The sequence below is a fragment of the Oncorhynchus masou genome, chromosome 18 (assembly GCF_036934945.1).
Source record: "Oncorhynchus masou masou isolate Uvic2021 chromosome 18, UVic_Omas_1.1, whole genome shotgun sequence".
NCBI classification, from domain to species: domain Eukaryota; kingdom Metazoa; phylum Chordata; class Actinopteri; order Salmoniformes; family Salmonidae; genus Oncorhynchus; species Oncorhynchus masou.
The window spans coordinates 37,304,154-37,331,263 of record NC_088229.1 but is presented as its reverse complement, the minus strand read 5'-3'; the positions used below and the strand labels follow the sequence as shown (position 1 = coordinate 37,331,263).

General features: G+C 43.5%; 1 protein-coding gene across 3 annotated transcripts in view; it reads left to right on the top strand.

The window, feature by feature from the left end:
* Nucleotides 1-27,110, top strand: part of LOC135504514 (probable G-protein coupled receptor 153) — a 56,454-nt gene that overhangs the window by 9,152 nt on the left and 20,192 nt on the right. For 2 of the 3 annotated variants that reach the window (XM_064923172.1, XM_064923170.1), the window contains exons 2-3: nt 14,224-14,888; nt 21,411-21,840. In XM_064923172.1, the coding sequence (XP_064779244.1) occupies nt 14,500-14,888; nt 21,411-21,840 (819 nt within the window). In that variant the 5' untranslated portion in view covers nt 14,224-14,499. Of the gene's footprint in view, nt 1-10,221; nt 10,352-14,223; nt 14,889-21,410; nt 21,841-27,110 lie in introns of those variants that run through there. The other variant, XM_064923171.1, reaches the window with a different exon arrangement.

Below are 27,110 nucleotides of genomic sequence, written 5' to 3'. Positions count from 1 at the left end.
AAAAGTATTCAGACTCCTTGACTTTTTCCACATTTTGTCACGTTACAAGCTTATTCAGAAATCTACACACAATACCCCATAAAGGGAAAACAGGTTTTTAGAAAAGTTTGCAAATTTATAAAATCAGAACAGAACAGAGTAAGTATTTAGACCCTTTGCTATGAAACTCGAACTTGAGCCCAGGTGCATCCTGTTTCCATTGATCATCCTTGAGATGTTTCTACAACTTGATTGGAGTCCACCTGTGGTTAATTCAAATGATTGGGCATGATTTGGAAAGGCACACACTTGTCTATATAAGGTTCCACAGTTGACAGTGCATGTCAGAGCAAAAACCAAGCCATGAGGTCAAAGGAATTGTCCGTAGAGCTCTGAAACTGGATTGTGTTGAGGCACAGATCTGGGGAAGGCTACGAAAACATTTCTGCAGCATTGAAGGTCCCCAAGAACACAGTCGGCTCCATCATTCTTAAACGGAAGAAGTTTGGAACCACCAACACTGCGCCGCAAGGCCAAACTGAGCAATAGGGGGGAAGGGCCTTCGTTAGTGCTACAGAGTTCCTCTGTGGAGATGGGAGAACCTTCCAGAAGGACAACCACCTCTGCAGGACTCCACCAATTAGGCCTTTATGGTAGAGTAGCCAGACAGAAGCCACTCCTCAGTAAAAGGCACATGGCAGCCTGCTTGAAGTTTGCCAAAAGGCACCTAAAGGACTAAGGCAATGAGAAACACGATGCCAAGCGTCACGTCTGGAGGAAACCTGGGACCATCCCTATGGTGAAGCATGGTGATGGCAGCATCATGCTGTGGCGATGTATTTCAGCAGCAGGGGCTAAGAGACTAGTCAGGATCGAGGGAAAGATGAACGGAGCAAAGTACAGAAAGATCGTTGATGAAAACCTGCTCCTGAGCACTCAGGACCTCCGACTGGGGGCGAAGGTTCTCCTTCCAATAGGACAACGACCTTGAGCACAAAGCCAAGACAATGCAGGAGTGGCCTCGGGACAAGTCTATGAATGTCCTTGAGTGGCCCAGCCAGAGCCTGGTCTTGAATACCCAAGAAGACTCGAGGCTGTAATCGCTGCCGAAGGTGCTTCAACAAAGTATACATTTGCAAACATTTCCAAAAAGCTGTTTTTGCTTTGTCTTTATGGGGCATTGTGTTTAGGTTGATGAGGGTAAAAAATGATTTAATCAATTTTAGAATAAGGTTGTACCATAACAAAATGTGGAAAAAGTCAAGGGGTCTGAATACTTTTCAAATGCACTGTATGTGTGTGTTGGAGTGTCAGTGTAAGTCTGTGTGAGTGTGTGAGTAGAGTCTAGTGTGTGTGCATACTAGTCAGTGCAAGAGAGTTAGTGCAAAAATGGGTCAATGCAGGTCGTCCCGAGCCATTTATGATTAGCTATTTAGCAGAGAGAACAGTCTACGACTTGAGTGGCTGGAGTCTTCTTCAAATTGGGTTTCCTATGGTTTGTAAACCAAAAACTAAGGTTATATCCAGGTTCCAAGACCAATATTTATACCAGGACATTGTTTCCAAGATCCAGACCTAGCAAGTTGAGAGCATGACAAGTTAAAGACCAAATTTATAGTAGAGTACATCATAGTAGAGTACAGTGAAGTACAGTAGAGTAGGGTGTGAACTTTTAAACATTAAAATGTTTGAGCAAAATTGGGATGTTAACCCAAAAAAAATCCTTAACTGTTTCTTTGTTTTAAATTTTTCTCACAAAATTAAAATCCCAGTGCAGTTATTAAAAAACTACCACTAACAACAGGTCACGATCATCATAATAAAGGGGAAAATGTAAATTACCACAAATGCCTAACGCAGCAATGCTGTAAAGTTGTGAGATATGCATCTTTCAAATGATTTACCACAGATATGAAGTGCTCTGCACTTTATCACCATTAAGTTGGAGAAGTGGCAGAGAAAGGCAAGCGACAGCAGAGAACAGCCTGCTCTGCCCTGAGTCAGTATATGGAGTCTGCTGCTGCGCTGTGCTTTTAGCTGACCCAATGTTACAACGATTGGTGCTTTGTAAACATGCTGAAGTACGGACTGACTACTGGGAACTTCATCAGCAAGCTGTCAAACTATTTCAAATGAGTGACAAGCTACACATTGTTTATCAGTGCAGTGCCCAACATCCTTACACTCTTAGAGAAAAGGTGTTATCCCAATAGGACAACCCTTTTTGTTGTTGCAGGGAGACCCTTTCGGGTTCCATGTAGAACCTTTTCTGCAGAGTGTTCTACATGGAACCCCAAAGGGTTCTACCTGGAGCCAAAAAGGGTTCTACCTGCAACCACAAAAGTTATCCTATGGGGACAGATGAAGAACCCTTTTGGGTGTAGCTATTGTAGCTTGCTAAAGTTCCCCATCCCTGTGTACAGGTTAGCGTTTTTCGAATCTTGTTCTGGAGGCAGCTCTGCAGAGTGGTCACTAGCTGGCACAGCCACAAAATCATAAAACCTAATCCTAACCTTAACCCTGACCTTAACCATACTGCTTAGCCTCCTAACCTTAAATTAAGTCCAAAAAGCAATATTTAGAGCGAATTTTGACTTTGCAGCTCGCCTATCTAAGGAGAAGTCACTCAGCTCTGCTTCCAGGACAAGACTCATGACAATAAACGTCAACCTGCCCCTGTGTTTGTCAGTGAAGCTAGCTAGTTAGCTAGCTAGCAGGCAGGCTACAACAAGCTAAATCAGCTGAGGAAATCACTGGTGACCGATATACTTGCACATATTTTGTGCATGAGTAGAGAGAAGTAATTTTGTCATTTTGTTTTCTCACTGTCTATCAGATTGTGCATCTGTGTCTGTCCCAGTGCCCGTGTTTCATAGTGAGTGACCTGCACAACAGGTCACGGGACACAATGCTCACAAATGGATTTAGAATTTTGTAATATTGTTACGTGGCAGTTGGCATGTTGAGTGACCAAAACCACTATCAAACTATTAAACAGTGATCACAATAGAAAGCGGCCCCTCGATACAGGACTTAGGGGCCAAGTTTTTGGGTTGAGATTCAGCCTATGACTGAATTATTGCCCCATAGCGGTCATACGCAATAGGACCATATTCTGCATTGTGAATTCACAAGGGATTTTTACGGAAAACTGATCAAAAATGTCTGTCTAAACATGAAGAAATGTTCCATTTGTCACATCCCTACTACAGTAGAGAAGAGTACAGTAGAGTACAGTACAGTACAGTATAGTACAGTACAGTAGAGTACAGTACAGTAGAGTGGGGTACAGTACAGTGCAGTAGTGCACAGTACAGTGGTCCTCTGTAGTTCGAGATGCCTGTGCTGTCACAGTTGCCATAATGGCACAGATACAAAGATGAGACCTCTATACACTCACTGGTTAGTTTATGATGTAGACCCATCTAATACTGGGTCGGACCCCCCTTTGCCTCCAGAATGGCCTGAATTCTTCTGGGCATTCTACAAGATGTCGGAAACGTTCCACAGGGATGTTGGTCCATGCCTACGTGATGGCATCACGCAGTTGCTGCAGATTGGACAGCGGTACATTCGCACTGCGAACAGCCCGTTCCATCACATACCAAAGATGTTCTATTGGGTTGAGGTCTGGGGACTGACCAGGCCACTCAAGTAAACTGAACTCGCTGTCATGTTCCAGGCAATATTTTTCCATACCTCAACTTCGCAGTGTTGGTGATTGCTTGCCAATTGGAGACGCTTTTTCTTGTTTTTAGCTGATAGGAGTGGAACCATGTGTGGTCGTCTGCTGCAATAGCCCATCCGTGACAAGGACCCACGAGTTGTACATTCTGAGATGCCGTTCTACACACTACTGTTGTACTGCACCGTCATTTGTCTGTTTGTGGCCCGTCTGTTAGCTTGCACGATTCTTGCCATTCTCGTTCGATCACTCTCATCAACAATCTGTTTTTGCCCACAGGACTGCCGCTGACTGGATGGTTTTAGTTTGTCGCAGCATTCTCTGTAAACCCTAGACATTGTCACGCATGAAAAGCCCAGCAGGGCAGGCGTTTCTGAGATTTGGATTCGGCGCCCTGGCATCAACGATCATCCAACGCTCAAAGTCGCTTAGGTCCCTCATTTTGCCCATTCTAACGTTCAATCGAACTGTCGCTGAATGCCTCGATGCCTGTCTGCCTGCTTTATATAACAAGCCACGGCCATGTGACTCACTGTCTGTAGGAGCGATCCATTTTCTTGAACAGGGTGGTGTACCTAATAAATTGGCCGGTGAGTGTATATCTCTGGTGTCAGTTGTTTTGGTTTTGACTTATTTTGGACTTTAAAGAATCCCCATAGGTAAAATATGGCTGGCTTTCTTTCATTTGGACAGATGGACATCCCAGTAAACATATTTTAGTCCCAAAACCGTACTTTACATATTTCTTGATATATTAGATGTTCGGCAGACAGACTACTCACCATGGGGCCATGCTGGAGAAGGATGCAATCCCAGTCGATTTCAAAAGGTGGGACAGGATAAAACAACTCCTAATTAGATCAGTATATTTCAATGTAATAACAAGATGTTTGATTGAAATAATGGTGTTAAAAATGGCTTTATTTTCAAACAGCCACCTCTCAATAGAAACAAGTTTATAAACAATGACTTTGTACTACATTCATTTAACAATGAATATGTGTTTGTTATTTGCTTGGATTGAAGTAGAACATATCATGATGTTAATAAATGTTTTAAGTTTAGAGACTTTTTTTTTAAAGTAGTTTGTTTTTATTTACCCTCCCCAAAATTTGATTTGAATATATAGTTTTGTTTTACAGCACCTTCCACTTTCACCCTATGCATTCTTTGAGTATATTATTTTTGCATCTCGACCTCCTTGAGTTATTCCTTTTCATGGTTTTGAGTCCGAATAACTTTTGAACTCCCCAAAATATTTGTCATAATTTGCTCTTTTATGATTGCTTAATCAATAGAGACTACACCAACGCACAGGACATGCTTTTGCTCTGTGCAAAGTTGAGGATTTGATCATTCATTTACTGTCAGCATGTCTTCAGCAAGACCTCCAGTCCCTAATGACTCAATCAAGTACTTTATCAACCTGGAATGAAGTGTTGCCGATCACTCTGCATCAGAGTTATCATATTGGGATAATTGTTTATCACAAGTTGATTATTCGTCATTCACTGAAGATGAGTCAGATTGCATCTTGGCTTCTGAAAGACTAGTTCCTCCCACTTGGTGAGAGTGCTGTGTCTTCTGCCTGCCTGCCTACCTGCCTGCCTGCCTGCCTGCCTGCCTGCCTGCCTGCCTCCCTGCCTCCCTGCCTGTAGTGGATGACTCAGCGGGCCACGCCAGCTGTAATTCCTAAACTGTCTCTGACTCCCCCATCCTGGAGACAGGCTTTGTACTCCATGACACTACACTATTCTGCACTATTCCAAAAGGGGAAGATCAGTTAATACCTCGGAATAGTAAGCCCCACTCTGCTTCCATTCAGACCCAGTCGCTCACATGGACAATGGGAGTGTCAGATATCTTCCAGTAGCAGATCATGCTGATGATGGTACGCTGAAGAGGGCTGTTTGTATGCATGGGAGGATGACGCTGTAGTCAGCCATTTGATAGCACTCCAAGAACACTCGCCACAACACTCTGAGGCCTTGTACGTGAAACAGAAAAGATGTCACGATTGTACTATGTATGTACATGTTCTGAGAGCCCCTATGACCTAACCTGTGTCATTAATAAATTGGAGACCTGTGTCTCTTAAACAACACAGTAAAAACAGGCAAAGGGTAATCTGATCCTAGATCTTTCATTCAGGGCAAGTTCTGACTAAGCTCTACTATATCTGGCTCTACTTATCAGCTGTTTGCCATTCACTTATAGGAGGCATAGTGTTGCCTTCATGATAATGTCATAAGCATGCCATAATACTCCATAACGTGTGAATTATGTCAGTAAGCTGCCGTTAGTTTCTAAGACATGTTCGCCAGCGTTCGTGACATTATTCGGAATCATATTTATATTGTGTTTACATTTCAGCTATACATGTTATTAACTTCCTAATGGGACCTCCATTATGGCAGTTCACACACGTCACATAGAAATGATTGGAAACATAAATGTCAGTTCAACTAAAATAAATTGAATAGTTCTACTCTTTATTGTATTGTTCTGGGTTTTGCGGTTCCCTTTCAGGTTTTCACTCGATGTTACCACAAAATGGGAATACCAGCTTGGAACCACTCCCTGACTAGACAAGTGACTTCTCTTTTTGAGTGTGGCATTGTGCTATTTTAGCTCACTTCCCGAGCGGTAGGTGAAAAGCTCTCTTTGGATGACCAGAGCCTTTCAGTGACTTAATGAGTCTCTCCTGGGGCCAAAGCAAAGTGCTTGTTGGGTTTTAGGGTCGCGAGGCTTCACGGCACGAGGGTGTGGAAGGCGGCGCTTCCGGTGTAGACGCCGGCATGCTGCGGCACGGAGTGTTCGTCTTTTCCGACAGCTCTGGAGAGACAGGCGCTCTCGGCCTAGGCCGATGCATCGTGCTGATTGGTGGCATGCGCAGCTCTCCCGCCCCAACTTACAAACCAATGGGGAGATGTAGGTCAGCTTCACATTCAAACACACACACCTCTGTTCTGTCTCTCCAAACACACTGACCTGTCTATCTGTCTGTATCCTATCCTTTTGTGTGATATATTGTCTCCATCAATCTACTTTATATTCTGTCTATTTCTTTCTCTGTCTCTCACTCTCATTAACTCACACACTTATTCACTTACTCTCTCTCTATATATATATATGTACCGTACCAGTCAAAGGTTTGGACACACCTACTCATTCAAGGGTTTTTCTTTAGTTTTTACTATTTTCTACATTGTAGTATAATAGTGACGACACCAAAACTGTAAAATAACACATATGGAATTGTGTAGTAACCAAAAAAGTATTAAACATATCAAAATCTATTTTAAATTTTAGATTCTTAATAGTAGCCACCCTTTGCCTTGATGACAGCTGTGGTAGCCATTCTGGTTAAGTGTGCCTTGAATTCTAAATAAAGCACAGACAGTATCACCAGCAAAGCACCCCTACACCATCTCACCTCCTCCTCCATGCTTCACGGTGTGAATCATACATGCCAAGATAATCTGTTTACCTACTCTTCGTATCACAATGACAGTGGTTGGAACCAAAAATTTCAAGTTTGGACTTATCAGACCAAAGGACAAATTTCCACCGGTCTAATGTCCATTTCTTGTGTATCTTGGCCCAAGCAAGTCTCTTCTTATTGGTGTCCTTTAGTAGTGGTTTCTTTGCAGCAATTTGACCATGAAGGCCTGACTTCAGTCTCCTCTGAACAGTTGTTGTTGAGATGTGTCTGTTACTTGAAGTCTGTGAAGCATTTATTTGGGCTGCAATCTGAGGTGCAGTTAACTCTAATGAACTTATCCTCTGTAGAAGAGGTAACTCTGGGTCTTCCTTTCATTTGCCATTCCTCATGAAAGCCAGTTTCATCATAGCGCTTGATGGTTTTTGCGACTGCACTCGAAGAATCTTTCAAAGTTCTTGCAATTTTCCGGATTGACTGACCTTCATGTCTTAAAGTAATGATGGACTGTCATTTCTCTTTGCTTATTAGAGCTGTTCTTTTTATAATATGGACTTGGTCATTGGTCACCATACAGGGCAATCTTCTGTATACCAACCGTACCTTGTCACAACACAACTGATTGGCTCAAACACATTAAGAAGGAAAGAAATTCCACAAATTAACTTTTAGCAAGGCACACCTGTAATTGAAATGCATTCCAGGTGGCTATATCATGAAGCTGTTTGAGAGAATGCCAAGAGTGTGCAAAGCTGTCATCAAGGCAAAGGGTGGCAACTTCGAAATAATCTAAAATACATTTAGATTTGTTTTACACTTTTTTGGTTACTACATTATTCCATATGTGTTATTGCATAGTTTTGATGTCTTCACTACTATTCTACAATGTAGAAAATAGTAAAAATATAAAAAACCCTTGAATGAGTAGGTTTGTCCAAACTTTTGACAAGTACTGTATATCTACAGTATCTATCTATCTCTATGATGTGATGCATTCTGTAGCCCCCCTCTCCCCCGTGTCTCACTAAGCTTCACTGACAGATTTGCAAAGCACTAAATTACTCATCCAAAGAGTAGGAGGACGTGGGACTAAATCTTGGCTCCTTATGCAACACTTTGTTTGAGACCTCCATTGAAATTATTTTGATAGGCTCCTAGGCTTCCACATTGCCACCGACAACGCTGGCATTGTATTTATTTGTTTAATGAAGTGAACAACATGTTAGACAGTATGTTTATATTACAAATACAGCATCATTCAATACATCATTTGGCATCACTCTGAATCTGGTTCTTATGTCGGTGCACATCCTGCAATTTATTTAATCTATACTCTGGGACATTATGGCTCGCCAGCATTTTTCTTGGGACATAGCCATACGTAAACTGTATATTTATGTAATGAGTTGTTGATTAAGCAGGTCCACTGACTGGAAATATTGATGAAGCCAGACTGATATCAGATGATTTGTGGACTTTGGGGGATGTTTGGCCTGCAGACTTGGGCTGGCGCCTTGCTGCTTTGGCAATGTCGCCGGCACACAAAGGTCTAGAGAAAAACTGAAACATGGACAAAGAGGAGACTTTTAAAGACTTTGACAGTCCATCAGAGTTGGACATTTTACCTTAAGCTCCCGAATGGCTCAGACAGATGCCACAAATTGGGAGCACAGATTCAGCTACAGAACAGCGCGCCTGGAAGATTGTAGGGCTTAAGTGACTCGCTCAAATGCAGGAGAGGCTATCTGTGATCTACCTTGTGGTGGCCAGTTGACCTCCCCTATTGTCCAGCACGAGATTCAAACTGGAAACCTTCTGGCTTCTGGTCTACTCGTCTAACCTCTGAACTTCCTACTGCCCGAGATCAGAAGAGATGTGAAGGAGGAAGCACCCCACTACAACTGAAGCCACATAATGAGAACTTAGCCAATACCCCATGTGTCTGTCCACTCCCTTCCACATCTCTGAAAGAGCCTGTCAAAAACAGTCCAGGCTAAAAAGATTGTAGACAAACAATATGTGTAACTTTGACGAATGACTTACAAACTATCCTGAACAAAAATATAAATGCAACATGTAAAGTGTTGGTCTCATGTTTCATGAGCTGAAATAAAAGATCCCAAAAATGTTCAATACTCACAAAAAGGTTATTTCTCAAAATTTTGGTGCACAAATTTGTTTACATTCCTGTCAGTGAGCATTTCTCCTTTGCCAAGATAATCCATCCACCTGACAGGTATGTCATTTCAAGAAGCGGATTAAACAGCACGATCATTACGCAGGTGCACCTTGTGCTGGGGACAATAAATTGCCACTTTAAAATGTGCAGTTTTGTCACACAACACAATGCCACAGTATGTCCAACCGACCTCACAACCGCAGATCACATGTAACCACGCCAGCCCAGGACCTCTACATCCGGCTTCTCACCTGCGGTATCATCTGAGACCAGCCATCCGGACAGCTGATGAATCTGAGGAGTATGTGCGTCTGTAATTCTTTCCTTTTGTGAGGAAAAAAAACATTCTGATTGGCTGGGCCAGCTCCCCAGTGGTTTGGCCTGGCTCCCAAGTGGGTGGTCCTATGCCCTCCCAGGCCCACGCATGGCTGCACCACTGCCCAGTCATGTGAAATCCATAGATTAGTGCCTAATTTATTTATTTCAATTGACTGATTTCATTTAATGAACTGTAACTCAGTAAAATTTTGAAATGGCATGTTGCTTTTATATTTTTGTTCAGTATAGTTCTAATGTTTTTGCAATGACATCTGGATCAAAATTGATCTCAGGAGACTTTTCTCGTCTGAGTCAAATAATCATATTCAATCAGGGGAAAGAAAAAAAGTGGGTAGTTGAAATTACGCATCAATATTGTATTGTATAGATGTTACAAATATAGGCTAAGCACAGAGGAGACGACAACCAAGAAAATGATATTGTCCCAATAAATTATTTCTTATTATTGCGGTTTACTCCCACTGCCACAGGGAACTAAGCATATACGTTATTTTCTCCAAATAGGACAAATGACGTGCACGCTACAATAATGGCCACGTACAGCTGTGCTGATACTGTTTCAAATCTGCCTGTTCATTTTCGAAATCACACTGTTGGATTGATGTTAACGGTCGCCGGTGTCGTTCCTCAATTCGGAATGTAAGGACTGACCACGACTTTTGTGGACTACAGCAAAAGTAATATCACAGAAAGATTGGAATAGTCTGCGGGTGGAATCTTTCATAAGGTAAGAATACAACATTAGCCTAAGCATCCACACATAATTCACTAGGCTGGGTGATTAGATTAATTTAACAAACCTATTTAAATTATTTATGAACCAGATAAGTAAAATTAATTCCTGGCTCCCAAGTGGGTCGGCCTATACCCTCCCAGGCCCAGCCATGACTGAGCCCCTGCACAGTCATGTGAAATCTATAGATTGGGGCCTAATGAATTTATTTCAGTTGACTGATTTCCCTATATGAACTGTAACTCAGTAAAAATCGGTGACATTTTTGCATGTTGAGTTTAGATTTTTGTTCAGTGTAATATTGCTCAATTGCTGCACCCACAATCATTTCAAATCAAGATTTTGTTAGAATTATGATCTAAGTGCATCTCATGGGTAAGTTTGGGAGGCAGCTGTGACCTGGGCATTTTGATAAGGCTAGGTTTACATCATTGTCTGAGCCTTCTGCTTATAAAAGGACTCCAATGGCTCCAACCTGTCTGTAGACTCAATTTATTAGGTGGCACCACTTGCCCCTTTTTGCTTATGCTATTGGTCATCATCATTCTCTACAGGGAACCACAAGAATCTCTGCGAAAGCTTTTAGCTGGCTTTCTCCATGACCTGATTCACACAATAGGGCTGATATTTCCAGCAAGGTTCCAGTAACTATGGTGGATGTGTAACAAGACCAGCCCAGTACAGCTCGGCTGGGTTGGCCCTCTATAATGGGATTCAGGCTGCTCTGTGGCTGAATCTGTGGTGTGTCGGGGGTTTGGTATGCGCTGACAGCAAAAAGACATGCCCAGAGTTGTAGGGATAGTTTGCCATTTTTTCATCATCATCTTTCAAATGGTTAGTAACAATATCTTGAGGAGTATTGCAATAATCTTTCACTTATTTTGCAGGTTAATGTTAATTGGGATGAGTCTTGTCCTGGAGGTAGAACTGAGCAATTCGTGCTCGATGGGCCAATTGCAAATTCAAAATTGGCTATATTGTAAAAATGAATGAAAGCAAAAAAAAGAAGCTTTTTGATGTTCATTTAAGGTTAGGGTTAGGCACAAGGGTTAGCAGTGTGGTTAAGGTTAGAGTTAGGGTTAAGTTTCAAATCAGATTTTATGACTTGGTGGCTGTGCTAGCAAGTGACTACTCTGCAGAGCTGCGTCCAGTACAAGATTAATTACGAAAAACGCTAACCTGCATTTATTTCCTGTACCTGGGACTTCTCCCAATTAGTAACCTCATGCTGTGCTAGCAGCACACTACCATATCGGCTGTCATCAGTAGGGAAGGAATTGCCAAGAACCTCAATATACGATAGTATCACAATACTTAGGTGCCGATACGATATGTGTGGCGATTCTATATATATCACGATTTATTTACAATTCTATAAGTATTGCGATTCTATGTTCCTAACATATTGCTCACTATATGTCTGCTGCAGAGGGACAAGAGAGAGCCATGAGAAAATGTTTGATCAGACATGTAGTGCTAAAATCATATTGGCTCACAAAAATATTGAGGCCAAGCTATAAAAGGAGAAATACCAGAGTTTTGGACGAGGTACAAATGACTAGCTAACGTTAACTACCTACAAGAAGAATAAAAAAAGAATATACTTTATGTATTTATTTATGTTGAGAATCGATCCTTAGAATAAATATAATCTCTTCAAAAAATAATTTTGTGATACTCTACTGTATCGATTTTTCCCGCCATCACTAGTCATCAGTATAATGACAAGGTTCTGACATTGACTTGCCTGCCTGCAGTGGTGTGCTGTCTCATAACCAGCAGTGGTCCAATAAGTGCTTGCTAAATGGGAATTCAGTCAAATATCAACCAAAAGTTGATGTTAATCTGATGTCTTTACCCAGTAGTTTCCCTTAGTGTAGAATGTAGTTGGTTGATTGAGTGATTGATTGATTTAGATGATTAAAATCACTACTCTGTAACATAACTTACACTATATATTCAGAAGTATGTGGACACGCCTTCAAATGAGTGGATTCAGCTTTTTCAGCCCAACCCGTTGCTGACAGGTGTATAAAATCGAGCACACAGCCATGCAATCTCCATAGACAAACATTGGCATTAGAATGCCCTTACTGAAGAGCTCAGTCATTTTTAATGTGGCACCGTCATAAGATGCCACCTTTCCAACAAGTCAGTTTGTCCTGCTAGAGCTGCCGCTGTCAACTGTAAGTGCTGTTATTGTGAAGTGGAAACATCTAGGAGCAACAACGGCTCAGCCACAAAGTGGTAGGTGACACAAGTTCACAGAACGAGACTGCTGAGTGTTGAAGCGCTTAAAAATAATCTGTCCTTGGTTGCTCCACTCACTACCGAGTTCCAAACTGCTTCTAGAAACAAAGTCAGCACAATAACTGTTCGTTGGGAGCTTAATGAAATGGGTTTCCATGGCCAAGCAGCCGCACACAAGCCTAAGATCACCATGCACAATGCCAAGCGTCGTCAGGAGTGGTGTGAAGCTCACCCCCATTGGAATCTGGAGCAATGGAAACTCGTTCTCCAGAGCAATGAATTACGCTTCACCATCTGGCAGTCCAACGGACAAATCTGGGTTTGGCAGATGCCAAGAGATTCCTGCCCTAATGCATAGTGCCAACTGTAAAGTTTGGTGGATGAGGCATAATGGTCTGGGACTGTTTTTCATTGTTCGGGCTAGGCCCCTTAATTCCAGTGAAGGGAAATCTTAACGCTACAGCATACAATGACATTCCAGACGATTCTGTGCTTCCAACTTTGTGGCAACAATTTGAGAAAGATTTTGGAATGAGATGTACGACGAGCAGTTGTCCACATACTTTTGGTCATGTAGTGTATCTTTTTGCAATGCAACCCTGAATGTAAAGCTCAAACCGAAAGCTAGCACTACAAAACAATGCAATAGTTGTTGGAGGCAGGAACTCGGATAAGTAGGCTAGCCTTTGTACGAGAGGCCTGAGCGACGACATCTCACTCATTTTGAGTGTCTCTCCTTGGGGTATGGCCCAGAGCACATCACTCTCCGGACAACAAAACAGACAGGAAATAGAAGTGAATTGACAACACTCCAGCTGCGCCAAGTGTTTTACACTTCACTGTGGTGTGGGGGAAAACGGATCTCCTTTGTGTATTCTCTCTAGCAAAGGCAGTTTTACTGAGAAAATAGCTTTGAATGCTGATCAAAGAGCATAATGCAGTGTACACATACCTGCAGATGGCTGTTGTGAAAAGAGTGGCATGTGGATTGTTTGGGGGTCATTATGCTGTTCATACAGACATTTTATGGAAAACAGGGAGTTGATTGACACATTGTCATATGTCCTATTACCATACTGGCCATATCTATTATTGGGAATAAATGTTATAAAAATGTATTCAATACAGTAGCATCTTGGTATGCTACTGTATTGAACTATACAATATTACTTTAGAGCACCGCCAGTTTGAATCAGGAGCAATAATTGGATTTCGTGTTACTGGCACCATTTCATTATTTCCAGATTGTGAAATTCCCCAAGTTGGGGCCAGTTGCAGGACATGGCAGTGAATAGTGAAGCCTACCTTAGAGCATCCGTAGCCTACCGTAGAGTCTAGTTTTGGATTCAGCCAATGAACCTAATAGATGGTTGAAATTGTAAACTCTGCTGGAGTGTGTGGTCAAATTCTCTTTGGTTGCACATGAAATGAACCTGCCTTCACTTGCAGCATGTTCACCATAAGTGTTTTACAATGAGTGGCCTATCAGTTGATTGTTAAAATTGAATTGGAATTGTTATGTATTGAAGTAATGTGAATGTAAACTATTACTCCTTTATCATCTCTCTTTGTATCCTTCTCCCCTCCTCTTTTCTCTTTCTTTTCACCCTCTCCAGGCCTGTTAGTGACGCTGGCTGGGCTTGGCCACTCCTCCCCAGTCTCTCCCCCTCCTTCACCCTCCCCTTCTACTCATTCTCTCCTGCTGCTGCCACCACCATGTCCTCTGTCCCCTGCTGCACCACCTATCCTGTGGAAAGTGCCTGTCCGCCCCGGTAGGATGCCCGAGTCGCCCTGCTGTACCCTGCGCCCCCTCCTGCCCGCCTCCACCACTACCAACGCCGTTTCCTCCTCCTCCGCTGTGACCTCTCCTCTCGCCGTCGCCCCGCCCCCCGATGGCATCGTCCCCGCGCTCCGCCATGGATGAGGATGAGGTGAGCGAAGTGATCAGCACCAACGCGCTGGCCTGGCTGGTGTGCTCAGCCGTGTCCATCCTGGCCAACGCCTGGGGCATCCTGAGCGTCAGCGCCAAGCAGAAGAAGTGGAAGCCGCTGGAGTTCCTCATCTGCACGCTGGCCGGCACGCACATCCTTAACATGGCCATCCCCATCACCATGTACTGCGTCATCACCCTGCGCCGACAGCACTCCAGCTACCAATGGAACGAGGGCCTGTGCAAGGTGTTCGTGTCCACCTTCTACACCCTGACGCTGGTCACCTGCTTCTCAGTCACCTCACTCTCCTACCACCGCATGTGGATGGTACGCTGGCCCGTCAACTACAGGTATGTGTGGGGAAGAACTGGCGTCTCGTTTGATTGCTTCTCTCTTGCTGTGTGTTGTTGCGGGTGGGTGGACTATCTTGTGCGAGTGTCCCGTATCTTTTCCATTGGTTTATTTTTTTAAATAATATTTTTTTTTTCATTTTAGATTTTTCTCATTCCATATACAAACTTATACATATGAACAATAACTTACAGACGCACACAAACACTGACTACGTTTGTTTGTCCTGTTTCTACAGATGCCGTGAAAAGTTGCACGTCCAAAAGAAAAGTGGAAAGGCATTCAGTGCATTCGGAAGTTATTCAAACCCTTTGACTTTTTCCACATTTTGTTATGTTATGGCCTTATTCTAAAATTGATAAAATTATATTTTTTCTTCATCAATCTACACACAGTACCCCATAATGATGAAGCGAAAACAGGTTTTTATACATTTTTCCAAATGTACCTAAAAAAAAACGGAAATACCTCATTTATATAAGTATTCAGACCCTTTGCTATGACACTCAAAATTGAGCTGAGGTGCATCCTGTTTCCATTGATCATATCATCCTTGAGATGTTTCTACAACTTGATTGGAGTCCACCTGTGGTAAATTCAATTGATTGAACTTGATTTGGAAAGGCTCACACCTATGTATATATGGTCCCACCGTTGGCAGTGCATGTCAGAGCAAAAACCAAGTCATGAGGTCGAAGGAATTGTCCGTAGAGCTCCAAGACAGGATTGTGTCGAGGCAGATCTGGGGAAGGGTACCAAAACGTTCTGCAGCATTGAAAGTCCCCAAGAGTACATTCTTAAATGGAAGAAGTTTGAAACCACCAAGACTCTTCCTAGAGCTGGCCGCCCGGCCAAACTGAGCAATCGAAGGAGAAGGGCCTTGGTCAGGGAGGTGACCAAGAACCCGATGGTCACTCTGACAGAGCTCCAGAGTCCCTCTGTGGCAATGAAGGAAAATCATCTCTGCAGCACTCCACCAATCAGGCCTTTATGGTAGAGTGGCCAGACGGAAGCCACTCCTCAGTAAAAGGCACATGACAGCCTGCTTGGAGTTTGCCAGAAGGCACCTAAAGTACTCCCAGACCTTGAGAAACAACATTGAACTATTTTGCCAGAATGCCAAGCGTCACATCTGGAGGAAACCTGGCATCATCCCTACGGTGAAACATGGTGGTGGCAGCATCTTGCTATGGGGATGTTTTTCAGCGGCAGGGACAGGGAGACTAGTCAGGATCGAGGGAAAGATAAACGGAGCAAAGTACAGAGAGATCCTTGATGAAAACCTGGTCCAGAGCGCTCAGGACCCCAGACTGGGGCGACGGTTCACCTTCCAACAGGACAACGACCCTAAGCATACAGCCAAGACAACGCAGGAGTGGCTTAGGGACAAATCTCAATGCGCTTGAATGGCCCAGCCAGAGCCCGGACTTGAACACGATCGAACATCTCTGGAGAGGCCTGAAAATAGTGGGCAGCGACGCTCCCCATCCCACCTGACAGAGCTTGAGAGGATCTGCAGAGAAGAATGGAAGAAAGTCCCCAAATTGTAGAGTCATACCCAAGAATACTTGAGGCTGTAACTGCTGCCAAAGATGCTTCAACAAAATACTGAGTAACGGGTCTGAATACTTATGTCCTGTAAATGTGATTTTTAAAATGTATAATACATTTGCAAAAATGTCTTAAAACCTGTTTTTGCTTTGTCATTACGGGGTATTCTGTGTAGATTGATGGGGGGGGTTAATCAATTTTAGAATAAGGCTGTAACTAACAAAATGTGGAAAAAGTCAAGGGGTCTGAAGATATTTTCAAATTCACTGTATATACATGGGCAGGCATTGATTGTGCTTTTGGTCCCACTTTTTTTAAAGTGGTGCATATACCTGTCTTAATGGTAGTTAAATAATGTTGGGAGATCGGACAACAATGTAAAGCAAAAATAGAAAAGGTGCAGTGTAATTAGTAGACATTGTTACTTAGTAATTACAACCGTTACACCTGTTCGTGGGATTGCATAGTTACATTTTGTCACGCATTAGATAAACCACAAATTATGAATGACCTTCCAGTAGCCTAGAATTAGCGTAATCTACATTGGTGAGTTTATTTGCAAATCTACTAACAGCTACAGTAAATGTTGTTTTTCTTCAAGACTTTCAAGTAATTCAATGCAGCCTCCCTCTGACAAAGCATTCAGCTACAACGACATCATATAATTTCGCCAAATATAGCCTAGGCTACATTATCTCTCCCCCAGAACACATAGTCATACTCATCCTTTCCAACCATGCCAATCCTAATATCAAGAATCTGACTGAGTGTCTGATGGACTTGGTTTCATAGGGTTAGAGAAACGGGAGAGTTAGTGATGCGTTCCCAGTGAATTGGCTTTATCCCGGACACATCTGTTGGTGTGGAATCCAGGTAATCCCGTGTGGGACTAGACTTGCTAGACTGTGAGAGCATCCGCTGCATCACTTCCATCCAGTTCCATCTGGCTTCCACAACCATCAGAAGTAATGTGATCCGTGTTGGCGCTACTTCAACAACACAGGAACCATGAATTAGGGTCAAAGTCGGAAGTCCAACTTATCTGAATGATCTGTTCTGTGCCATTTCTACCTTACGTGCCCCTCAATAAAGATGTTTCAAATCTCAGACCTACAAGTATAGTGTAGGACTAGGAGAAATTATTTAAAGCCACCATTTGTAATTTGTTTGTCACCTGCGGTTTGTTAAAAAAAAAATAATGTTCTTCTCCCCAATTGGTAATTACAGTCTTGTCCCATCGCTGCAACTCCCGTACGGGAGAGGCGAAGGTCGAGAGCCATGTGACCTCTGAAACACAACCACACCAAACCGCACTGCTTCTTGACACGATGCTCACTTAACCCGGAAGCCAGCCACACCAATGTGTCGGGGGAAACACCATACAGCCGTTACAGCGTGCATTGCGCCCCGCCAGCCGCTAGAGCGCAATGGGACAAGGACAACCTGGTTGGCCAAACAATCCCCTAACCCGGACAACTATGCACGACCTCATGGGTCTCCTGGTCATGGCTGTCTACGACACAGCCTGGGATTGAACCAGGATCTGTAGTGACACAGTTAGCGCTGTGATACAGTGCATTAGACCACTGTTTTGACAGTTATTTGAATAACAGATTAAAAGTGAAGTTTCTGCTTTTAATTTCAAAATATCTGAATGTTATTATTGTTATGCAAATCTGTCCCCATGTTGATCATCAAAAAGTTCATAACAATCATTTGTAGATGAATGTCTCTCAAGAGTGATGTAATTGCAGGCCAAGTGCACATGAACAAACACATTTTAGTGTGCAAAAACCGTACTGCAAACCAAATGAGTTTGGGGGTGGGTATCAACACTTTGAAACTGAATGTCATTTTAGAATGTCAGAATCAGCCCAATGAAAACAGGGAGATGGATACTGTGTGTTAATGACAATGAGATTAATTAAATGGTGTGTATTGATAAGGATTCTCTAAATAGCCCTTCCTGTGCACAGATATTTTATTCTAGCTCCTATTGTCAAATTGTCTACAGATGTCCAGATCATAGTTAACGAGGCCAATTTTCCAGCTCAGCAGAGACAAGGTTTTTGGCTAAAAATACAATTAACAACATTTTTGTTTACCCAACAAGCAGTGCTTGTCCTCAATTATCTTTACCTAATATAATTTCAGAGTAGCTAAAGCTATGGGTTTGTGTCCAAACAAATCATCCCAAATTGTTGTGAAACCTGTGTACAGATTCTCGCTCTCTCAAAAAAGAGAGAGGGGGGATAGAGAAAGAGCAAGCGAGAGTCAGTTATAGACCTGAAGCTTGATTCACAATAACATTATCCATCTTCTGTCCCCCAAAGTCATCTTTTTTCTCACCCCGCCCCCATAAAGACCCTCACACATTTTTTCCAGCTCCTCTTAACAATATAATTCCACGTGACCTCTTTCTATCATGACACAAGGCGAGGCCCAGATGCAGACACAGGAGGCAGATGGTTGGAGTCTTTTAATGTTTAATAATCCAAAAGGAGTAGGCAAGAGCATGGTCGTGGACAGGCAAAAAGGTCAAAACCAGATCAGAGTCCAGGAGGTACAGAATGGTCAGACAGGCTCGTGGTCAAGGCAGGCAGAATGGTCAGGCAGGCAGGCACAGAATCTAGAACAGGCAAGGGTCAAAACCAGGAGGACTATGAAAAAGAGAATTGCAAAGGCAGGCGTACGGGGAAAACGATGGTAGACTTGGAACATACAAGACGAACTGGCACAGAGAGACAGGAAACACAGGGATAAATACACTGGCACAGAGAGACAGGAAACACAGAGATAAATACACTGGCACAGAGAGACAGGAAACACAGAGATAAATACACTGGCACAGAGAGACAGGAAACACAGAGATAAATACACTGGCACAGAGAGACAGGAAACACAGAGATAAATACACTGGCACAGAGAGACAGGAAACACAGAGATAAATACACTGGGAAAACAAGCGACACCTGGAGCGGGTGGAGACAATAACGAGGACAGGTGAAACAGATCAGTGTGACACTTTCATCTTTCACCTGAAACAGACCCATTTTTCTCCTTTTGAATGCACATGGGCACGTGCTTTACCTGACGTGAGCATACTGAAGGCCTGAATAATGAATTTTGCCATTGCACTGGAAACAAACGCTTCAGCATCTGTTCTCATCAGCCAGTGCTCACTATCTCTCAGGAGTTTCTTCTCTCCCTCTACTCTTCCTCCCTCTCGTTTTATAGTAATAGATTCAAGCAGCTTGATGACGTAAATCCCTCTCTTTGCTCCCACCTCAGGCACTTTGAGGAAAGGCTAGCGATCTGTGACTCGCAGCAGCTAAGACACCCACTTCTTTAATGCAAACATGGCAGACCCAGGGCTGCTGCCTTCCTCTATGCGTTGTTCCCATAGCCCTGCATACATGTAGCACAGACCAATTCAAATCAAAATCTACCATTTATATATTTTGTCATACTGTATACTTTACTTCATTTGATGAGGTTGGTGTCATTCTCTGTGCAAAGACACACTTACAATGTCTCTGTGAAGCGAGGGAGATTAATCAAAGGATGTGAATGAGGGTAAGAGGAGATGAGAGAAGAGGGGGATGGACGAGGCTGGCTTTGATCTCTCCCCTGAAAGAAAGCTTGGGTTTACCTCCAGAACTCCTCTCGGACAGTTGTGGTAGGCTATGGGGGTTGGAGGAGGGGCATCCTCAGCCGGAGTAAACTCTGAAAATCTGCCTGGATACTCTTGAGTCCCTTTCTACCGTAGCCACTTTCTAAAAAACAACCCACAAAAAATCATACAATTGACAATCGGGTGTCCATAAGTAAGGCAACCAACAGAGGCCTTTGCAACATAAACTCATGATGTCTCATGATGTCTTCAATTCTTTCTAGTTTAGTCAATGAATTTCAGGGCTCTGTTTAATCAAACTCGCATTGGTGTATTTAGACAGTGGCTTGAATCATGGTAAAATAAAATCACTGATTTATTTTGGGTATATTGAAACTACCAATGCTTCCTGAGACTTGCTTTTCAGTATCAGGGCTTAGTCCAATCTGTTAAACTGAAGCATTACTGATTCTGCCATAGAGATGTAAAGGTAATTTCCCATTGAGCTGAGATATGCAGCATTTACCGTGAATGTGGTTTTTAAATTTCAATCATTCTGTAAATATGAACTTCTGAGATGGGGATGACACTGCACCAACATTGCTCCGGCAGGTTCGATTTGAATTCCAGACTCGGTCTTTGTGCAGTTGAACTTTGTGAATGTGCTTTCATGTGCTGCAACCGTGTGTGTGTCTTAGTTCAGGTAAAGCCTGTGTCGCCTCTCGTAGATGTGTTAAAAGGAAAAACGCTCCAGCCTCCTGCAGTATTTTTTTTTTATGTGTGCCGTGCACATACCAAATGCATACTACCAGAGGACACTAACACTCTGAGCAAATTGCTGGGCTAAAACAATTACTTAGAGGTGAGGGAGAACCATTTAAATAGACCAAGGAGACAAATACACCAAAGGGCATGGCAATGATCTGGGTCATCAACCAACCATTTCCATTGATTTCCACTCCTACTCTCTATCCAATTGAATGGTGTTATTCATAGAATATATTGAAATGATGTACATTAAGTAAGTCTATTCATGTAATATTGATTTGATCGTAATCAAATTCTCTCAGACCGATCCTTATAATATCATGAAGCTCATGTAGAAGTTTAGATTTGTGGCAGTTTTATTATCGTGTCCTCTGATGATGTGGAGTAGCTCTTCAAACATCCCCCCTCCTCTTCCTCCCCCAAGTTGAGTCTAATAATAGGAATCGAGTAGGAATTAGACATCACTTTGCAAGCCATGTGGAGTGTGGTTTATAGAGCCAGGAGTTTCAGACCACACTTTAAGGGAATAACTATGACATCAAAGATAGGATGATGTTATTTACAATCCCCCTCTTCCTCCCCCATGTAGGTTGAGTAATACCAAGAAGCAGGCGGTGCACACGGTGATGGGCATCTGGATGGTGTCCTTCATCCTGTCCACACTGCCCGCCGTGGGCTGGCACGACACCAACGACCGCTTCTATGCCCGCGACTGCCGCTTCATCGTCACGGAGATCGGCCTGGGCTTCGGCGTGTGCTTCCTGCTGCTGATCGGCGGCAGCGTGGCCATGGGCATCATCTGCATCGGCATTGCCCTCTTCCAGACCTTCGCCATCCACGCGGGCCACAAGGCCGACAAGAACAAGTTCAACGTGCCCACCATCGTGGTGGAGGACGCTCAGGGCAAGCGGCGCTCATCCATCGACGGCTCGGAATCGCTCAAGACCTCGCTGCAGATCACCTACCTGATCAGCGGCATCGTCTTCATTTATGACTTCCTCACTGGCTTCCCCATCCTGGTGAGTTCAGCTTCAAGTTTTAATAGTGGTATGTACAGGATACACATGGTATATACCGTCCAATGAAATGCTTACTTGCAGGTTCCCTCTCGATAACGCAACAACAATAAGAAATAATAAAAGATAAGAATAAGAATAACCAGGAAAAGGCTCTCTGGTAGAATATAATAAAATGTTTAGCATAAGTATAAATATAGGAAAGGCACTCAACAATATGATAGTAGAATATTTACGTGTGTCGGGAAAGGGGGGATTGAAGAGCAGGTGTTTAAACTGTTTAGCAGAAATTAATAAAAGTCTAGTAGCAGCAGTTGTGATGTGTTTGTTGCATGGGTGTATATGTGTGTATGTGGATGTGTGTGTGAGTGAGCGCATGAGTGCTAAGGTGCGGAGAGTCAGTGCAGGTGGTCAGTCCAGTTCAAGTGTTCAGTCTGATGTCTTGTGGATAGAAACTGTCTGAGCCTGTTGGTATCAGACCCGATGCTCCGATACCATCTGCCCGATGGTAAGGAAGTGAACAGTCTGTGGCTGTGGTGTGTGGGGTCCTTGATGATGCTGTGGGACTTCCTCATGCACCGTTTTGAGTGGATGTCCAGGCCGTGGCCGTGATGCAGCTGGTCAGGACGCTCTCGATGGGTGCAGCGGTAGTATTTGGAGAGGGGGCGTGCCAATTTTATTTAACCACCTTAGGAAGTAGAGGCGGTGTTGAGCCATCTTGACAAGAGTGGCTGTGTTGTGTTGTGGTGGTGTTGTTTTCATGGTTCAAATTGTGTGTGTCTGTGTGTGTGTGTTTGTCTGCCTGTGTGTGTGTGTGTTTGTGTGCAGAACATATATGGGTTTTATGCAGCCTTTCCCCCATAGTCCCCCCGCCCCACATCCTCTCTGGCACAAGTCTGCCCCACTTATGCAGTGGTGGGGGGAAAATGGGTTAGATGTATTGTATGGTTATACAGTCTGTTGTTAAAACTTTACAATACAAATAATAATACATATAAAACTCAGTTATACAAGCCTTGTAGTTAGTGGTTGAATTATAGAGCTGTTCTGTGCTGTAGCTTAGTCCATTTCTGCCATCGGTAAAGGGTGTAATGGTTCACCAAACACCAAAGTATTGCGATTTTGGGGTCACGGTTCGGTTTTTGGTACAAAGGGGGAATTACATGCCATTCACAATGTTCAGCGTTCACAATGTTCCTAGCATTGTCTGTTGTGACTCTGGCATTGTCTGTTGTGACTCTGGCATTGTCTGTTGTGACTCTGGCATTGTCTGTTGTGACTCTGGCATTGTCTGTTGTGACTCTGGCATTGTCTGTTGTGACTCTGGCATTGTCTGTTGTGACTCTGGCATTCTCTGTTGTGACTCTGGCATTGTCTGTTGTGACTGGCATTGTCTGTTGTTTCCACTCTGCTTTTGTAACCATGTGGGAGGTGGGAATTTACCAGTTGTGAAGTCGTAAATAGCACTTGGATGCATTCAAGTTATTTTATCTCGTTGAGAAATGCCAATTGGCTATCATGCATGTAAACAAATTATAGAGTTGAAAAACCACATGAATAGATTGCTTTTTATGAATAATGTTTTGCTGTTGCATTTAACTGCCAAACATGCTGTTATAGAGGCCATTTCCTTAGTATGTGACGTCAGAGGTCGCCATGTAGGAGAAGTGGGTGCTCAAGATGAGTTTCCCACAAGTAATTACCAGTTGGAAGGCCGTTCAAGTGAATTTTTCCCAGTTGTATATGGTAAATACCGACTTGCATCTTGGTTACAAACGCACCATGACACTGCCTCCTTCAGTGTCAGATGATTCTCATAAAGAGGGTGTGCCTATAGCACAGTACATCTCCCATTCCAGGTTAATATTATGGGCTGTCACTGTTAAGTAAATGCAACACAGGATGCATTGGCCAATTAGTTGAAAACTTCGGCTTTGGCTTTCTTATATAGAGCAGGTACTACTTGTTTGCTGAAATGGGTGCAAGGGAAGTTTGTAATGTGTTTTGGGCACTTTCAAGAGTTGCTGACAATCACCGGAAAACCACAGAGTGGATAAACCGTGGCATGTGGATAAACCTCCTCTACCCTCTGTTCTATTGGCGAACGTGCAATCACTGGTCCCCACAGTGACCGTACATACATATTCCAACCAGAAGCCATGAATTACAGGCAACATCCGCAATGAGCTAAAGGCTAGAGATGCCTCTTTTAAGGAGTGTGACTAATTCGGACGCTTATAAGAAATTCCATTACTTCCTCCATTGAACCATCAAACAGGCATATACAGGACTAAGATTGAATCTTACAGGACTAAGATTGAATCTTACTACACCGGTTGACGCATGTCGGTTGTGGCAGGGCTTGCAAACTATCACGGATTACAAAGGGAAAACCAGCTGCGAGCTGCCCAGTGACGCGAGCCTACCAGACGAGTTAAATGCCTTCTATGCTCGGTTCGAGGCAAGCAATGCTGAACCATGCATGAGAGCACCAGCTGTTTAAACAGGTTAACATTCACAAGACTGCAGGCCCAGACGGATTACCAGGATGCCTACTCAGAGCATGCGCTGACCAGCTGGCAAGTATCGTCACTGACATTTTCAACCTCTCTCTGACCCAGTCTGTCATACCTACATGTTTCAAGCAGACCACCATAGTCACTGTGCCCAAGAACACCAAGGTAACCTGTCTAAATGACTATCGCCCCTTAGCACTCGCATCTGTAGCCATGAAATGCTTTGAAAGGCTGATCATGGCTCACATCAACAGCATCATCCCAGACACCCTGGACCCACTCCAAGTTGGATACCACCCCAACAGATGCACAGATGACGCAATCTCTATTGCACTCCACATTGCCCTTTCCCATCTGGACTAAAGGAACACTTATGTGAGAATGCTGTTCATTGAAAACAGCTCAGCTTTCAACACCATAGGGCGAAAGGTAGCCTAGTGGTTAAGAGCGTTGGGCTAGTAACCCGAAAGGTCGCTGTTTCGAATCCCTGAGCCGACAAGGTGAAAAATCTGTTGATGAGCCCTTGAGCAAGGCACTTAACCCTAATTGCGCCTGTAAGTTGCTCTGGATAAGAGTGTCTGTTAAATGACAACAACAAAAAATCTAAATATTGCCCTCCAAACTCATCAATAAGCTAAGGACCCTGGGACTGAACACCTCCCTCTGCAACTGCATCGGAGCTCCAAGTCTGGAACTAAAAGGCTGCTGAACAGCATCTACCCCCAAGCCATAAGACTGCTGAACAGTTAATCAAATGGCTACCCGGACAATTTGCATTGACACACTTTTTTTTGCACTGGCTCTATTAACACTCACTGGATTCTACCCACAACCTCACACATACTACACTGACACGCCAAAACACGCATAAGCACACACTTTTTAACTCTGAATTGTTGGGAAAGGGCTCGTAAATAATATTTTGCAGTAAAGTCTGTTGTACACCTGTTGTATTCGGTTAAAGTGACAAATAACAGTGATTTGATTTGAATGGGTGCATATCCACGACTACAAAGCAAAGACTGAAAAGAAATACATCTGGCCTACCTTTTGCTATTGCAATCTATTTGGCCCTGTCAGAATCAGCTGCCAAAGGCTGCTTGAATGCAGAGGGAATATGATGCTGTGTTGTTGTTTCTTTGCGTTTCAGTCTTTCGTTTATATATTGGGGTGATGTCGGCGTAAATGTGTCAACATATTTGAGGTGTTGGCAGCTGCAGAGGCTAGTCTCGTTGAGCGTGGCGACATACTGTTAACGTTTTGTCCACCACTGTCCATCGTCGTAGTAATCGACTGGGAAGACAACAAACTGGAGATTTAAACGATGATGGAGGATCCTCCAATTCTGGTTTATTGACCCCACCATTCGCTATCTTACAGAACTAGTTCCCGGCTGCGTCTCACAAAAGGACAACACTAATTAAGATTAGAATTTTCATCACAATGTACACATAGGTTCTAGTTGTTCAAACGGAATAGCCTGAAATGTTGTTGTTTTTTCAGCTCAGATTTACCCGAGTCGTAGGCCTACAACGCAGCATAGGCATAGCCTATAGGCCTAGTGTTTTCATTATGGAAATGTCAATGTTTTTATCTATTCATTTGGGTTCACAGTGCAGCCCAAACCGAGGTCCCTATATCAAACGGTTGAATATGAATACATGTACCATTACAAACTCAAGCCTAAATATGTAGATAAAGAAGCTGTACAGCACGCTTTCACTCACTCAATCACTCAATCACTCACTCACTCCCTCACTCACTCACTCACTCACTCACTCACTCACTCACTCACTCACTCACTCACTCACTCACTCACTCACTCACTCACTCACTCACTCACTCACTCACACACACACTCGCACTCAGAAAAGCACTCAAAGACTCCCCTAGCAACACGCCTGTGACATGCTAACTCAACTGCAGATTGAAAGATGTATGTACCATATTCAGTAATGCACTTATGATTTTAGCAGGCAAGTGACAAACTAGGCTAAGGCTACAACTCTCAGATAATTCCTCAAGAAATCCTATTCCCGTCACATAGCATTCCACACATTTTAGCATGCTGCTAAGCATTTGCATCTTCTTAAAATGTCATGCAGTATACTGCTATGTGGGCCTGCAATGTTTGCCCACTCCCTGCTGCCCCCTCGCAGTGGTGGCAGCCATTTTGTCTGACATCAGCAGAGCTCCGTCTGTTCGTTGTGCTCCAGAGAGGGAGTAGGGCCGAGGCAGATGGGAAGGAAGAGGATGCACTTTGAGTCAGCACAGGAGGACTCCAAAACACCATAGAAATGAGCTACCTCGCAGGAGAACGGAGCATGAACAGAGTATGCTCAGTGTGGGCCAGTGTGAAGTATAGGCGAAACCATTGTTAATTAGTAGACTAATGTTCCCCGTAGGGCCTCCTATAAGACTAGTTTATTATTTAAATTAACTTTAACGCTTTACCCAGCTCATCTGGGGCTTTAGGTAGCTCTGGAAGTGAGGGAGGCAGGGTGTGTGTGAGTGTGGGTGTCTCTGCTCCAGTGCACGTGTCTCTGTGTGTGTCTCTGCTCCAGTGCCCTTCAAGAGCTGCTCCAAAACATCACACTAGGGGGCGGAGAAAAGTGGCTATGCGTGCATATGCATGCGTGTGTGTGGCGGGATTCCCCCTCATCTCATTGTGCAAGACTGCCCTACCCAACAGAGTGTTTGGTAGCATTGCAGGTGACATACAGTAAACCCTTGTGATAATCAATGGTTGTTGCCATT